At 41.6% G+C, this 16,217-nt stretch overlaps 1 protein-coding gene across 6 annotated transcripts in view; it reads left to right on the forward strand.

The window, feature by feature from the left end:
- CUX1 (cut like homeobox 1) overlaps positions 1–16,217 on the forward strand; it is a 284,858-nt gene that overhangs the window by 234,028 nt on the left and 34,613 nt on the right. For 5 of the 6 annotated variants that reach the window (XM_074845464.1, XM_074845465.1, XM_074845466.1 and 2 more), the window contains 3 exons: positions 1,968–2,270; positions 6,663–6,851; positions 11,724–11,988. The exons of the other annotated variant lie outside the window; for it this stretch is intronic. In XM_074845464.1, coding sequence (XP_074701565.1) covers positions 1,968–2,270; positions 6,663–6,851; positions 11,724–11,988 — 757 coding nt within the window. The remainder of the gene's footprint in view (positions 1–1,967; positions 2,271–6,662; positions 6,852–11,723; positions 11,989–16,217) is intronic. 6 annotated transcript variants of the gene reach the window in all.

Consider the following 16,217-nt stretch of genomic DNA (forward strand, 5'->3'; position numbering starts at 1 on the left):
ATTTTTTCTATGCTCCGTGTGTGCGTGTGGTTTGCAGTGCACGGATGAGGAATTGTATAGGAAATTTGCAGCTGCTCTAGTTATTCAGTAAGATTTGTATAAGCTGGCACAAGGGACAAAATTAGAGGGAACTTGAACGAGTGCCGTGCAGTTTATTAGCTAGGCAGCCATAATTTTGACCTTGCTGTGGGTTAAAGGACACAGACCTGAGAAGAAATCTGTTTATCATGTAGGGAATTCATGCCATCCCTGACAGTGTACAGTGAACAAGATGGATGATCTGCCAAATTGGTCCCTCGCATGGGTGAATCAGGGCAAATTTACAGTACAATTCCTTTGCTGCTCCTGATACAAAAATAACATTTGCTGGGTTTTATATTCAGTTGTATGATGACCTAGGGTGAACAGAGAAAAGAAATAAGATTTGTAGGATCCCTATTACCTTAAAGATTTATATGCACCTTGCTTTCCTTTTACGTCTGCCTCTTTTGCATCTCTCATGAAGCACTAAGGAGAAAGTCCAATTGCTTGGTTTGAGAGAGCAACTTGATGTAAGCATGTCAGGGAACCTCTCTTAAATGCAGCATCGTGAAAGCTTCTGTTGCCTTGAACAACGCAGTTGTACTGTGCACCCTGCTTCCTTTCAACCCTACTTTTACTTACATAGCATTTTTCTTTAATATTTGGGATGTGTTTCCGTGCTACACAAGCTGCGTGTTGTCTAATGATTTGACGGTATTTTGGATAACAAACAAACAAACTTGAAAATTAGCAAAATTTGCTATTAGCTATTGGCGTGGTAGCAACAGGAGCGGATGCAGCAGAGTGAACCGCTCTCGCAGTAGTGTTGCAGTGCTCAGGAAGACACAATTCTGTTAGAGGGACTAAATTTTTGATGTAGACTGTCCTCATCCTTGTACAATTGAGAGCATTGTAAGCTTCCTCCAGAGATCTCGAGGCAAACCCACTGATGTAGGAATCTGAGATACATGCAATTAACCATGTCAAGTAATGAGATGTGAGACAGCAAGGAGGAGGAAGCAGTCCCACAAAAATGGTAAAGAACTGTGAATGGAGGATTCGCATGTGCTCTTTATCATTTGAAGGGAATTGTCTTCTAAACCACATTGTCTACGTGTTGTTGCTTTAAAAAATGTTCAGACTGTACTCTTAGATGTCTGAATTTTCTGCATAAGCTCAGCTGGTATGTTGTGTTAGAGATAAATGTGAATTTATTAGGGGAAAACAACATTTTGTACAGAACCTATTGTTGTTGGCAAATTAACAGATTCAGAAAGCTTTCTTTTAAACAAAGTGTCACAATAACAGATTTGGGTGTCTCCTGATCCACTAGCTGTCTTTATGTTGGATTCTCAGACACATTAATTAATACGACATAATTACAAACTGTATTTTAATCTCGTTAAGTTATTTCTGGGCAAAGAGAAGTGCAAAAATGTGATGCAAGTGATAAGAAGCAAAATGAAATCAATAACACTCTCAAGATATAAAGTTGTATCAGTTGTAGAAAACCCCTCTCTGACATTATAAAATAGTGGCTGAGTGAGTTTCTTACAAGTCACAGAAGGAGGCTTAAACCAACCTATAGTGGTGGATTTAAAACCATTCTAATAGAAAAATGTTGTGGAAAGCAAAACTATGAGATTTCTTGGCCAAGGAAATCTCTTGCACTTACAGACTATCGCACTTCATTTTTTCCTCATTTTTATTTGTATTTCTACATCTTGTCTTTATAAGAAAGCAGAGATGACTCAAGATAAAATTAGAAAATAATTCTGTTTTTAAAAAGAGGCTTTTTAGTAACCAAGTCATAGCAAGTAGCATTTTGCACACTTAGGCATTTCTTTAAGTAGGTAGAATATAAATGAGAAGGAAAGTTAAATATCCTGCAATCAAAACATTACAATTATGCTAAAGTGGGGCCTTTTTTCTTTTTTTAATTACAGAAAGCACTCCAAAGACTTCTGCCAGTTGCAGTCCTGCTCCTGAATCTCCCATGAGTTCCAGTGAGTCAGTGAAAAGCCTGACTGAATTGGTACAGCAACCCTGTCCTGCTATAGAGACAAGTAAGGATGGCAAATCCCAAGAATCTAGCGAGCCATCTGCTTCTGAATCCCAATCTACAACACCTTTGCCACTGCCGGGCCACTCGGCACTCAGCATTCAAGAACTGGTTGCTATGTCCCCTGAGCTGGATACCTATGGCATTACAAAGAGGGTCAAAGAAGTGCTAACGGACAACAATCTTGGTAAATCGCTTTATTCTCATTTCTTGACTGAAATAAAATGAAAGTGTTCGTGCTTTTATTTTTAAGCTATAATTCAATAGATGTTTACAAGAATACTTGGTTTTGACTCTGGCCTAAGCTTTACTCTGTTAAAAATACTTTTTTTTTTTTTTTTAACTGATAGAAAAATCCTTTCAGATTGTCACACTACATAAAATGTCATCATACCCTTGCTCTTCTTAAGCTCTGCTCCTGGCTCACCAGCCAGATACTGCTCCCACCTGCCTAAATACAGTCCAGCAGGCTGTCCAGAAGACCAAAACCCCAAAGCCAGCAAGATCTCCCCTTGAGAAATGCTGTTTTTCCCATGCTTATAGATTCAAGTCCCTGGCATTTTAGGTATAGGTGAAGTAGAGGAGTCCATCATGATTGGAGAGGGAGGTGCATCACAAGCCAAAGCATACCTGTAGAGCTACGAGGGTAAATTCAGACTCAGCTGAGGTTTTGATGAACCTGTAGATAAGTATATGGGGCCATTCAGTTACTTAGAAATGTGCAAAGCTAAGGCTGCTTTTGTTTACAGATGGGTTTTTGGGTGTCAAATTAAGTGTGATGTTGACATGGCTGTATATTCAGAGTAGTCAAAGGAAATAACCTGATCTGAGTATGGGAAGTCCACACTTAATACTGCCACTATGCCTCGAAATCACTAGTTTTTCCATATGTGTTTAACACTTGCTTCCCTCACAAGGCACTGGGAAACCTTTAGGAGTCCTTTGAAGTCTCTAGCAGGAAGGCAGTAAGGCTGCCCCGGTGTTACCTGCACATGCTTCTGGGGCTTAGCATGGGATTCATCTCACCTGCATTTAGATGTTCAGAATAGATGTCTGAAATGGTTGGGATGACTCACTCTCCAGAAATACCAGTATCTTTCCATTCACCACAGATGGGACCAAAAAGATAAGTTTAGGTTTAGAATGCTGATGGTACTTCTGTGAGAAGAATTCCATCCGTGTCATCTGAATATTATGACTGTATAAGTAAAAACTCCTTTATTTTAGTATGTAAGGAAGCCTTTTTTTGGCTAGACACAGAATAACATGTAATTATCTTGGACTGGTTTTTTTTTTTAAGGGGAAAAATACAGGGATGGGGGAGGTTACGAGTTCTCATTTAACATAATTTGGGAAAAAAAGAAAAAGGCCCTGATCGTGGATATACCCTGCATGAGATTGTGTTCCACTGAACCTAGCAGGATTACTTGCTCCTGCGCGTTGGCACGGGCAGACTGTGGTTGGTTGTTCAGTGGAGGTAATGCAGAGATAAAGCCACAAGTCACGGTAAGGCTTTGCAGGTTCAAGTCCCTAGTTTTTAGGCAAAATGCTGTTGAGTGCTGTACCTACTCTGGTGTTCCAGAGAGGTTTGAAAAAGTATTTTTGTTTACATTTGCTTTGATGCCATTTTTACTTAGTCTTTTTTATTTCCCATGATTTTTGTTTTCCTACAGTGTGGCTGACAAGCCTAAAAAGCAGCAGAAGAGCCAGGAAATGTGCCCCAAACTCTGCATTAGGTGTGGAACCAGTTTCAATGTCTCCTTTTGCGCCCTCAGTGTGCTAGTGCACCAGATTGACTCGGTGCACAGGTTTCTCTGTCGTAGGCCACAGGGCTTTGTGAACCTGTCTTAGGCAACTGGTGGTGGCTCAGTTGTTCCAATATCATCAGCCAGTAAAGACCACGGTTGTGCAAAACCATTCAAGATGCATTTGGCGGGTCTCTCTTCCCATGCCTTTTAGCGTTTGTTCAACAGTCACCATTTTAGTAACCGATGCTGGCAGCGATAACGCTGAGATGTTGCTGGTATTCCTGGTCCCAAATGTCATAGTATTATCAGTGATTCCCTGTTGGGCAACATAAAACTTCGAGAGGGAAGCAAATGCAGTGAAGGGTTACCATGGTGGGGGGTTTTCAGAAAGGGCCAAGGCTTACCATGAAACCAACATAATTTACAGAAAGTTTTGTCTGTGAGGAGCTACATCAGTGGGAACAGGCGTGAAGGATATTAGGGTAAAAGATAGGGAGAATTAGCAGGAGTTTTAGGAAACCTGTGTTTAAAAATATTCCAGTTATTAATAGCACTCTGATGAAGATGGAGTGTGATACACCTGCTACCTCCAGAGAATGATTTCTAACACATTCCCCATTAGCTTGGGAGTCTTTCAGGTGTTTTATCCTGTCCTGCCATATCCTGGGATAAAATAAATGACAAAAACATCTTTAGCTTTGTTCTTAACACCTAGAGAACATGATGTTACCTCTTTCCACGTTTGCATTTTTAATTTTTAGGCTGTAGCTTGAAGTTCATTTCCTTCAGCAGCATTGCTAGTACCTGATCTGGGCTGCTTGTTCCTGACTCTTTTGCAAATCTGTGCCAGTGTTGCTGTTCATGTGGCCACACAATAAACGGGACCAGTTGGTCTGAGTCAAAAGAGGCCATTTATTTTTGGTAGGTTGGTTTGACTCAGATCAGTTCCCTGCTCCGATTTACTGCGCAGCTGCACGGGCAGTCACAGTGACCACACTGGCACTGCACAGGGGCTGCCCGAGCTCTCTCTAGCACAGCCTGGGGTTAGAAACTGGGGGGAACAGGAAAGTTATTTAGGAAGGCAAATTAAAAGATTTTTAAAGTAGCTGTCTTATCTTGCTAGTAGCTGGCAGGTTTAAAGGTAAATGGATGAGGCCTTGCTGATGTTTTTAAATACAAACAGGTTGACTTTGCAATACACATGATCTAAAATCGGCCATGAATTTCTTCTTTTGTCTGATTTTCCTGATACTGAGGATAGTGGGAAATCACTTATTACTCAGAAACTTAAGTGAATTCTGAATTTAGGTTTCCGTTCAGCCTGTAAGAACCATTTTCAGGGTTAGTTTTAGAGCTTATTAGCAGACTCTGTCATGTTAGCCCTGTCCTTTTCTGTTTCTGTTTCCCCTTTCTGCCTTTCATTATCTCAGCTGCTTCCTCCAAAAGCTTTGCAGGCCCCCCTGCCCCATGCATCTGAATGGGACATCCTGCAGCTTCTAACTGGTCCCACTTGCCCTCCTCTCCCCATACAGGTGAAAAAAAGTCCCCACAGGGCACAAGTCTTGGGATGCTTTTAAAGACAAGGAGGGGGAGATTCATGGAGCTAAGCACAGGGGGATGGGTCTATAGAGCAGGTATTTGTGTCAGGATCAGGTGAGGCTGTGAAGGCAGGAGCTGATGGTGCTTTTGCAAGTGCGGGCATGTCCTGCAGAGCTGTAGGAGCACAAGCCCCCACGCAGCAGCATTGTCCCTTAGGGATCTGTTTGTTGCCACTGGCTGAGTCTGCTGGCATTGCTAGGAAGTGAAGGAAAAGCGTTCTGCTTTGTGTTAGCAAGGGCATTCAAAAGCTACGGATCAGACACAAGACCCTGAGGCCTAAACTTGGTCGGTATGGAAAGATCTTTGGGTTACCTTGAAAATAGATGATAGCTGCACTTCTATCAGAAATCACTGCGATGACTCAGATGACTTCAGGCTCTGTCTTGCAACAAAAGCTGTTGCATATCAAGGCAGTTTAGCTTAGGAAGAACACTGAAGTGAAGGGGTTTAGAAAACCAGCTGTATGGTTGGGTTTGAGCTGCACAAGCATTTTTCAGAGTCCTTGATAAGGTAGATCTTAACCATGCAAAACTAGTGTTACCAATGCACATACAAATGCTGTACATTGAAAAGCATATGCAGTTTTTACCCTGCTCAGACGATAGCACTTTGAAAGAGAACTAACATTAAGTATTCTTAACTAGAAGTACTGTAGAGACTGTAAAAAAAGCTGTTATATTGTAAAATGTGATTATCTGTAGTTGGTAAGACACAGTTAGAATACCACAGGTAGTACAGCACAGAAAATACATACGTGTGTCTTTGAGGACACTTACATGACTGTTGCTGAATGGGGGGATTGCATTGGTCTTGGTTCACTGATTGCTTGAAATGTTTGGATTGCCCTGTTGGAACGAAGCTGTTGCAGTGCCCTCCTGCATAAGAGCTAAGTAGCCTCACTGCTCTCACTAGTTTCCTGCTTAGCTAAAAGTTCAGGGTTTTTTTAATCTCATTAATTTTATTTTTTGCACTGTTTCACTGTAAGGTCCCGGTCCCCAAATGTGTTGAGCTCCCCTCTTTGCCGCAGTCAGATCCTAAGGATTAAAGTAAAGCTCAATATTTACATTTTTAGTGGGGGGCAGAGCTTTTATTCTTCTAAATGTTTCTTTTGGGTTTTCAAGCAATTCTGAAGTAAGAATAATTGACGAATGATCTCGTAGACGTGTTCTGTCTTTTTAGTTAGCCTCGTCTCTTAGCTGAATGAATTCATGCAATTTTCAATTTCGTATTAGGTCAGCGTTTGTTTGGGGAGACAATCCTAGGGCTAACACAAGGCTCTGTCTCAGACCTTCTGGCTCGCCCGAAGCCCTGGCACAAGCTGAGTTTGAAGGGACGGGAACCCTTTGTCCGCATGCAGCTGTGGCTGAACGATCCCAACAACGTGGAGAAGCTGATGGATATGAAACGAATGGAGAAAAAAGGTAACTTGGAGCAGACTGCTGACTCATGTTTTCTGTTATTTCAAAGATGACCGTGCCTTTTATAATTCTCCATAAATAATATAGAGGCAGCATTGATCCAGTATTATGAAGGTTATGCAAAAGGACTTCATGACAGCTTTTTCATAGCTTTATTTGATGCTAGCTCAAGCAGATACATCTCAAAAAAAAGCCAAACAACCAAACCAAAACCCTGAGTATTCACCAGCTGTTGTGAAATCACTGCTGTGTTCTCCTATAGATTAATTACTGAGGCCCTGGTGTATCACTGATAACTTGCCTTACCAAATGAGAAATGTGAGTTTGGGAGCTGGCTTTGGGTTATTAGTTAATAGTGCTGCAGCTGGTCACAGATGTTGGGCTGGAAGAACTGTGCATTGATTCCTGAGAGAGCTTCTCGCCAGTCCTGCACTGATGGTCGCTAGGAGCAAAGAAAAATGCAGCCTTTATAAAAGGGTATTTGAGAATAATTAAATCTGCAGCCTTTGTAGGGATGGGGGAACATGACTGTGTTAATAGATGCTCACATGAAACAGCTAAGTCATGAGTATGTACCTGAGAGATCTAAGTTGTTATTGGGTATCTTAGTAGGGAGTATATCCTGAAAATTTATCCTACTCTCTATATGTTAAATTCATTACTAAAAAACAGTGGTTATTTAGAGCCCTGGTTTTAGTATGTTCGTGTGATTTTACGAGAGAGACTGATAGGCTGCCATTATCAGCAGTTAACTAACTAATGATATATACATCTCTCAAGCTATCCCTTAATGATATTAGTACAGATAGCATTAATTGTGTGCACTGAAAGTGCTGCTGTTGAATGATGTCCTGAAAGCATTAGCACATTTGATCAAGAACTTTGTGATTATATTAAAAATTGCAGTGAGGGAGCTTCTGGGAAAATTGTAGTCTTGCATGCTTTTAAGAAGAAATTCAAATCCTTGTCACAGTAACCAGTATAATGTAATGCAGTGCAGTATCTTACCACAAATTGTGTATGATCTTCCATGGGGAGTAAAATCCACTTGGGTTTTCCCCCTTACAACTGTAAACCAAAGGGAGCCATGATGGGTTTTGCTGTATTAGAAACATGGCAGAAATAAAATTGTCAACTAGCTGGATTTTTATAGCCTCAAAGAGAATATCGCCCATAATGCGGGAAAATAAAATAAAAATAATTTAAAAGTAGTACTGACAATATCCTTTCAAAACTATTTTCTAAACTGGATTCTTATCAAATAGTGTGCAATACATATGCTCTATAGATGGCACCTGAATAGAGATAAGGTTATAAATCATTGAGACTCTGTACTGAGCTCCTGAACTGTGTAAGTGCTGTCCTCATAGCAGAGCACTCTAAAGTGAATTCAGTGCTGTATTTTCTGCAGAATCCCTTCATGCAGGGTAAGGATCCTGTGATTTAACCTTTTAAATTGCTCTAGAGCCACATTAAGAATTTAACTTTCCCTTCAGCTAATGTCAGTTAAAGAACAATGCAACTGTATCTGCTATGAGTGAAACATTATTATCAATTATTTCTCTGCCATATTTTACTACGGGAGCAAATTAATAATTATGATAAAGGTGAGCTGCGTATATCTTTTTCTGTTCTGCCAGTCTGAAGTTTGTGCTATAAATGTCCATTCTAAGAGGTTCTGAAAATTTGCAACGTACATTAACTAACCTCTTTGGAGGAAGCTCATGAGGCTGAGACACTCTGCACCACCTTTCCTGCCTTGGAAGAGTTCATTCCTCTTTCTTACAGCCTCCTGATGTGTGTGCTGCTGGTAACGTCACGCTCCTCACTGAACAGTACTGAAGCCTGCTGTCAGGAAAAAAATTAATTCCCTTTATTTCCCCATTATTTTGCTTTTTAATAATCTTGTTCAATACCATGAAAGATAAAAACTACATTAAAAAAGGCTCTGTTTTACCTCAGTGGGCAGTCACTAGTTCTGCAATAGCGTCTGCTGCATCTATAGCTGAGCATGTGCTGGGGAGCCATCCCAGAGGGACACGGTGATGCTGGGTTGACAACAGCAGGGGGAAAAAAGGTAGTAAAACTCAGGATAGCTCTGGCCGTTACAAGTTGGTCTCAGACCCGCGTCTAGACCTTTGCCCAAATTACATTTGGAGTTGGTTTTTTTTCCATAGGTCTCCTGAGAAGTGGAGACTGATCACAGACAAAAATCAAACTTCTCCAAAAATCAAGTGTGTTTGCAACTTGGATTCTGGTTTTGAGCCTTGCTGTCACTGCAAATGTGCTGACTGATCTCCTTATGTTGTCTACACGCAGCACATATGTTTAAAATAAGAATTAAAAAGGAAGAGCTTTTTCAAATGTCATCTAAAGTTTCCAGAGACCACCATTAAAGCCTAAAGCTTAGGTGCTAGTTCAGCACATGGTGACGTGCCAGGATTGTGCCTTTGGCCCAATGAAAATTTGTTCTGATAACATATTATCCTCCAGAAAAACAATTGCTTATGACAGGACAGTGGGACATCCTACTCTTTATGCCTATGTTAAGGAAATATGTGCATTTATATAATTTGTTCCATTCACATGAGAGAGACACGAATAAGCCATTGCACCTTTTGTGATCCCAGGGTGGGGTTACAAAAGCAGAGGCAGGCATTAGGGCATGAAATTTTTCCCAAGATATCACAGCTTCATGCTGTCCTTAGGAGTCTAAAGATGGGAGCTGTGACCTGCCAGAAATGCCATCCTTTGGGAGCAGAGAAAGCAGAGATTCAGAGCATCCTGATGCATGGGTGTCTCGTGCTAACTCAGTCGCCTGACCATATTCCAGAAACTCTGGTTAGAGATCCTTAAACACCTCTCACATCTTCCATGTGAGGTTCTGATTTGTCCCATGGCCTCCTTTAAGCTGCTGCACGTTGCTGAAGTGATAGATGCTGTCTTTCAGCCCTCTTGGTCGTGCTATCAAAGGAGACAAGGGAACCTTGTATCTAGTTTGCACGTCAATGCAAGTTTGAGATAACACCTTGGAGTCTTTGAAATTAAAGACCTTATATAAATATGATATTATATTGCTGGAATGATTAATTCCATGGTTCAAGGTTGTTTGCTGGAATGATTAATTCCATGGTTCAAGGTTGTAACAGTTTCTTGAAGGCTGCAAAAATAAGGCAAATAGGTTACCTTGAAATAATGCATTTACCTGCGGTCACTTTGCAGTTCTACATCTGGTTGGAACAACTTAAATAGGTGATTTTTTAAATGAATTGTATTTTAAAAAAAAATTAAAAACCCCATTCCTTTTTATGGTTATTTCAAACACGTGCAGGACTGTATCATGGCAGAGTGATGGATCATGAGCAACTCACGTTCTGTTCCATATCAGTGATCTTACACAGTAGGCAATCCACAGGTAATCTGTCATATTCAGGAAAAACAAAATGAGGGCCATGCAGATACCCCCAAAGGTTACAGAGTGTGTTCAAAATTCACTTCGATGATAGTAAGACACAGTGTAAAAAGGTCCCCACTCTACCACCATGTAGAGGACAGGATGCTGAAACCCACTGGAGACAGAAACCCTGGCCAGTCCTGTAGGGAGCTCTGCCAGAAGAAGCTGACTCGTGTGAGAAGGGCTTTGAACATTTCAGTTTATTTGATTGCATTCAATTTTTATTCTTCGTGCACCCTCAGCCCAAAGGCAGAGCTGTGGGGAGAGGGAAATTTGTTTTTTGAAGAATTTGGTTGCTGACCAGTGTGAAGTGCCCCACGCTGGTCCCTGGCTCTGACTGGAGCTCCTGCCTCTTGGAGATTTAGTGCCTACTGGATTGATGTCAGGCTGGTGTGATCTGGAACTTAACAGCCGAGGTTATCAAATTGCAGCTCTTGAATACCTAAACTCTTAAATATCTAGAAGGTATTTAACAGGCCATTAAGTGTTTTATTGACAAGATTCATCTATATTTGCCGTTTTCAGCCCCCTCATTAGCAGTGCTTGTGCATGATACTGCCAGGTGCAGTAAATCCCACCTCTCTTTGCCCGGTGTAAATCAATCAAGTCAGTGACAGCGTTTGCTGGGACTCTTTCCTTGCAGAATTTGCCAGGATAATTCAGTCCCTGTCGGGGAGGAGAGTCAGAGGTGGTATCACAGGCTTCTGCCATCAGCCTCACTGAGCTCCATCAGTGCAGCAGGAGCTTTCTTAAAAGTATATGCATTTTTGAAAGAGCCTTACGTAGGGGAGGAGGATGCTGTGGGCTGTTTTTCTTTCATAACCTGTCACCGCTATAGCGAAGATCTGTAGGAAAAAGCAGCAAACGCCTGATGGGTTATTCAGCTCGTGGCTGGGATCGCCGGGTGCCGGGCGCCATCGTGTGTTGGCGATGTGGCTGCAGCTGCCTTCGGCTTCCATAGCCATATTTTTAATTCAGAGACCTTAAGCGTTAGAGAGACCTTAGTGTACACCTTAAATGTTTAACAGCCAAAAACATTAAAGTTGAAATGAAGTGCAGCTGTCCTAATCAAGTGCTTAAGTGGAAGTTCCCCCCTCTTGAAAGAGTGAATTTGAAATAAGTCGTGTTAACTGAACCCTGTTATTCATGTCCCATGTTCATTGAAAAAGCAGAAAACTCCAGCAGGTTTCCAATTGATTTACCCTCTTTTCTTCCCCTTCTCTCTTCTTTTTCTGCCTCTTGCATCCTCCCCACATTTGTTTTCCTCTGGTCTCTGATGATGCCCCTTCCTTTCTCTTCTCTCCGAATAGTCCATCCATGCATCTGCAACCTGTCATCTTCGCGTTTATTCCCCAGCTCGTATATTCATTGATTTTGCATTTGTATTCAGCTGGGGATGATCCGATGCACTTCTCTTTCAGCCTACATGAAACGGCGACACAGCTCTGTTAGCGACAGTCAGTCTTGCGAGTCCTCATCCGCTGGAATAGACTACAGCCAGGGAGCCAGCCCGCAGCCGCAGCATCAGCTGAAGAAGCCCCGGGTGGTGCTGGCACCGGAAGAGAAAGAAGCTCTGAAACGAGCCTACCAGCAAAAGCCATACCCATCACCAAAAACCATTGAGGAACTCGCTACACAGCTCAACTTGAAAACCAGCACCGTGATCAACTGGTTCCACAATTACAGGTAGGAGATCTCCCGGGAGCCCTGCTCATAAAGGATTTATTTTATTTGCTTTGGCAGGGTGCTACTCTGCTTCAGCAGACTGTGTCCGCTTCCGCTAGCGTTGAGCGGCTGTACAGAATGAACAGTTTCGACAGCAGGGAGGTTCTAACTAACAGTAATGCTAATGCTCCAGACTAATATTAAATCATCCCTGAGGAACAGCAATATTCACATACTGATGTAAGTAGTGCTTTTAAACAGAAAGTCTTGCTTTTGGGGTGGGCATGGATTTAGAGATGTCCACTGCTGAATATTTATAAATCCCACTGCAGTAAGCAAGCCTGGTCTTTCTTACTTGCATCTGCACGCTCACACAGACATATACGTGCACCTATATGCTCACATATAGGTGTGTGTAGTGTGTGTTATGCCTGGGTCACTTAGTGGGGCGCTTCTTGGAAGTGTCCTCTACTGGATGGCATCAGAATTGCACTGCTTTCATCATACAATTTTCCCCCATAAGAGCAAAAAGAGGATTTTCTGTTAGATCTTGAGTCACTGAGCATGGAAAATAAGCACAGTGTGTGATGTATTTCTGGGAAGCTCCACAAAGTCATGAAGGACAGAGAACCGATAACCCTGAAGGCAGCTGTGGCCACAAATTTATTTCATTGTTATGATTAAATCATTGAGTCCTGCTGAAATGGAGTAAGATGTCGGTGTGTTTAGTTCCTTTCTCATAATAGAAGGAACCTTCCCCACATTTGAACCAGTGAAGTAGGTTTTGGCCTAGAGACAATGATAAAAAGAAACAATGCTGGAATGGCATATAAGAATTATAAGGATTTGAATAAACATATTATCAACTGCTTGGGATTGGGAGTCTTAATTAGTGCAGTAGAATTTTCTCCAAGAAACTTGTGCTAATGAATATTGAACAGGTACAGTTGAGATACCAGATTTAGTACTATTCCTTCACTTGGAGCCAGTAATGTTCCTAATTAGTCCAGATTGCTAAACTTGTTTGTTTATAGAAACTGCTAACATTTAAAGGGTATTTTCCACTTTGGCCCTTCTCAGTTTTTAACAGGGAAGTTGCTGAAGCAGAAGCAGCACAGTTTAATGAGATATGTCAGAAATACTATGCACAATAGTTAAATAATGTTTATAGTAAACAATATAAAATCTAAAAATTATAACCAACGAGTAATCATACTTACACTGAATTTCATTGACTTGAATTCGCTACAGATGCAGCCTCTTTCACTGCTCCGAGTTCTCCAAATGCAGGCCTCCCTTCCAATTCCCACTTCTAGGCAATTATACACAAGTTGGAGGAATGCCTATGAAAATATGTTCCCTTCGGCCTGACAGCAAAATGTGCTGTTCTCACTTACGCAGACGAGTGCAGGAGCACTGGTGGCATGTGTCATCTTCCTCATTATCATGAGATCTCCTGTTTAGGCGTGCTGTGAGAAAGCGTGACAAGTCATGATTGATCAGCGTGTTTAGCCACACCAAGCTATACAGTAATGTAGACTAGGTGCTGACAGTTGTATACAAAATAAAAAATGTATAAACAAGGTGCTGTAGGCTGGTGGGTAGCACAAGCCTCAGAGCACTGAGTGATCTGGACCAGGTCCCAGATGTGCTGCTGAGTCTCTAGGACTCAGAGAGGTTTCAAGCCTATGTGGAGCCCTGGGTGCTTTAAGCAGTTGCCACCACTGAAAAATCAACACACGTGCCTGTTCTTTTCCTCTGTACAATAATTTTCTTTGCTTTCATGCATGAAGTACTCTTAAATCATTGGCAGGACATTGCAGAAGAGGTACAAGTTACATGTTCTGCTAGGGGAACAGGGTCTGACTGTTGTGCAGCTCGTGTATTATAAGAAATGGGTAGTGTTTCCCCTCTTCACCTTCTCCAGGCCACATTTTATTTATCTCTTTTATGCTCTCCCTCAGACGTTTCTTTTCCAAACTGAAGAGTCTTCATACAGAAGCTGTTCCACATCTCAGACCATCTAGTTATTCTTTAATATACAGATTTTTCTTTAAAGTAACTTCAGGTAAGGCAGGGTACAGATTCGGACAAGTTTGTCTTCCTGTCCCTCGGGAATCCTGTTGTGGTGATGCTTTTCCTTTGGGACTCAGCCTAAACCTCACTTTCCAAAGGTGGTTGCTACAGCAGAATCTAACTTTATATCCACCAGATGGGAAGTCAGCACTAGCATTTATTCTCTGCAGCAAAAGAAACTTAAAAAAAAATCCTCAGCAGGCAAAGAAATAATTCACTTCAGAATATAAATAGCTATAAAGGATTTTGACATGTCTGCAAACTTCTCCACATCTATGGCTTTGCATCCATACCAATCACATAGCTCTCAGAACATAAAAATAAATATAACTTACTTTGCGTTAGTAAAGCACATACAGGGCACATCAGACTTTGAGGCTCTATTGTCTTAAGAATGGTACAAAAGAGGAGGAGGTAGGGATTTCTATTCCATTTCACATGTGGAAGCTGGCATGTAAACTCATGTAAGGTCACAGAGATGATACTACAGAAGCATCAGGAATTAAGCCAAAATTTCTTGAAATATAGTCTGGTGCTCTTGGATCCTAAATATCATTGCTTTTATTCTGGGCATATTTTTCAATGAGCTGTAGCATTATGCTTGTTTAGGTGTTGTGTGAAGGCCTGTGCAGGGAACTTCAACATATACCTCAGGAGATCTCTGATATTTGGAGCCACACCGATGAATGCCAACAAGATGTGTTGATGTGGAGGCCAACACCTTCCACTGAGAGGAATGCTATCTGGAATTTCCTAGCTGCTGTCACCAGTTCTTCTTTACCATAGGGATTTAATTACTGTGTTAATCAGGAGCCAGACTGGATTCCAGAAGCAACATATTGGGTGTGAATTCCAGGGATTTCTGCAGACATGAGCCTGTATTCTGCAGGGCTGTGGTCAGTGCTCAGTGAACATGTCATCCTTCAGTATGTTTCTGGAGCCGAGGTATTTTAAATGCCATGCAGGCACAAAGCTCTTACCCGTTTCCTCTCCTGACGTGGGGAATGTTACAGAAGCAGCGTGTTCTGGATCATTGTCCATGCAGGGAGATTATAGGCATAAATAGAGGCTGATAATCGATGTTGCAGGATGCATGCAGTTAATGGTAATAGAGAATTAATGTTAGCACCTGTGGTCTTCTGTTAGGTGAATAATATTCTCTAGGGAAAATTTACAGACCCCTAAATCCCTCAAAAGTGTAGAGTCAACAAGTACTGCTGAAATACTCTATTGCATTTCAAGTACATCAATAATAGCTTCAAAAGCAGTATTCAGATGATGTTCTGCATTTATCCCGATTTTTTTCCATTGTGTGCTGTCTTCCATAGCACACAAAGAGAAAAATGAAAAATCCGTACAGCCATCAGCATGGGGACAGCATTTCACTTGTGATGTACAAGGCTCTTAGCAGTTCTCCCTGGCTAAAACCAAAAGTGTTACCTTCACTCTGAAAGACAAAGTTTTGCTAAACTCTCCCTGTGTTTGTAGTCTCATCCCTGACCACAGGTCATTGAGGCTCCCTCTTGGTTGCAAATTAGGACCTGAACAGTGGTCGTAACCTCTCCTACTGATAGAGCAGTACAGAGGAGGAGTTAGTCTAGACACTAAGATTTTTTCACAAACTGTTCTGTACTTGTGAGAATATTGGAATCTTCTAAACAGAGAAGGAAGAGGGAGGAAGGACCAAGTTAAATGGCAGAGGTAGTGTGTTTGGGATATTATTGCACACTTCAAGAAATAGGAGGCACACGGGGGCACGCCAGGCAGTTTTAACCCCACATGGAGTGCATTAATTCCCTTGAAATGCACTGCTTGCCTTGTCACTATTCATGTACTGAAATAGATTTTTTAAATAAAAAATGAGGCAGAAGTCCGGCTAGCTCATAGACTGACAACGTGTCAAAAGGCTGTGCTTCCCCAGAGCAGTTTCAGAACAACAGACTGTTTCATCTTCATTTCTCCTTGATGTCCAGGAGAACACCAAGGGGGTTGTCCAGGGGGTTGTCCAGATTTTTTCCTTGTTTGTTTTTTGTTTAGGCCAGCTGTGGTTCACTTCTAGTAGAAATCTGAATTGTCTTGTATGTACAAGCTGTTTTCTTCCGGATCTGCTAGGAATGTATTCATATTTTTAAAATCATCCCTTTTCTGGTCCAGTGTATTGTAAAGTTTCACCT

This window comes from Strix aluco, chromosome 19 (assembly GCF_031877795.1).
Source record: "Strix aluco isolate bStrAlu1 chromosome 19, bStrAlu1.hap1, whole genome shotgun sequence".
Classification (NCBI taxonomy): domain Eukaryota; kingdom Metazoa; phylum Chordata; class Aves; order Strigiformes; family Strigidae; genus Strix; species Strix aluco.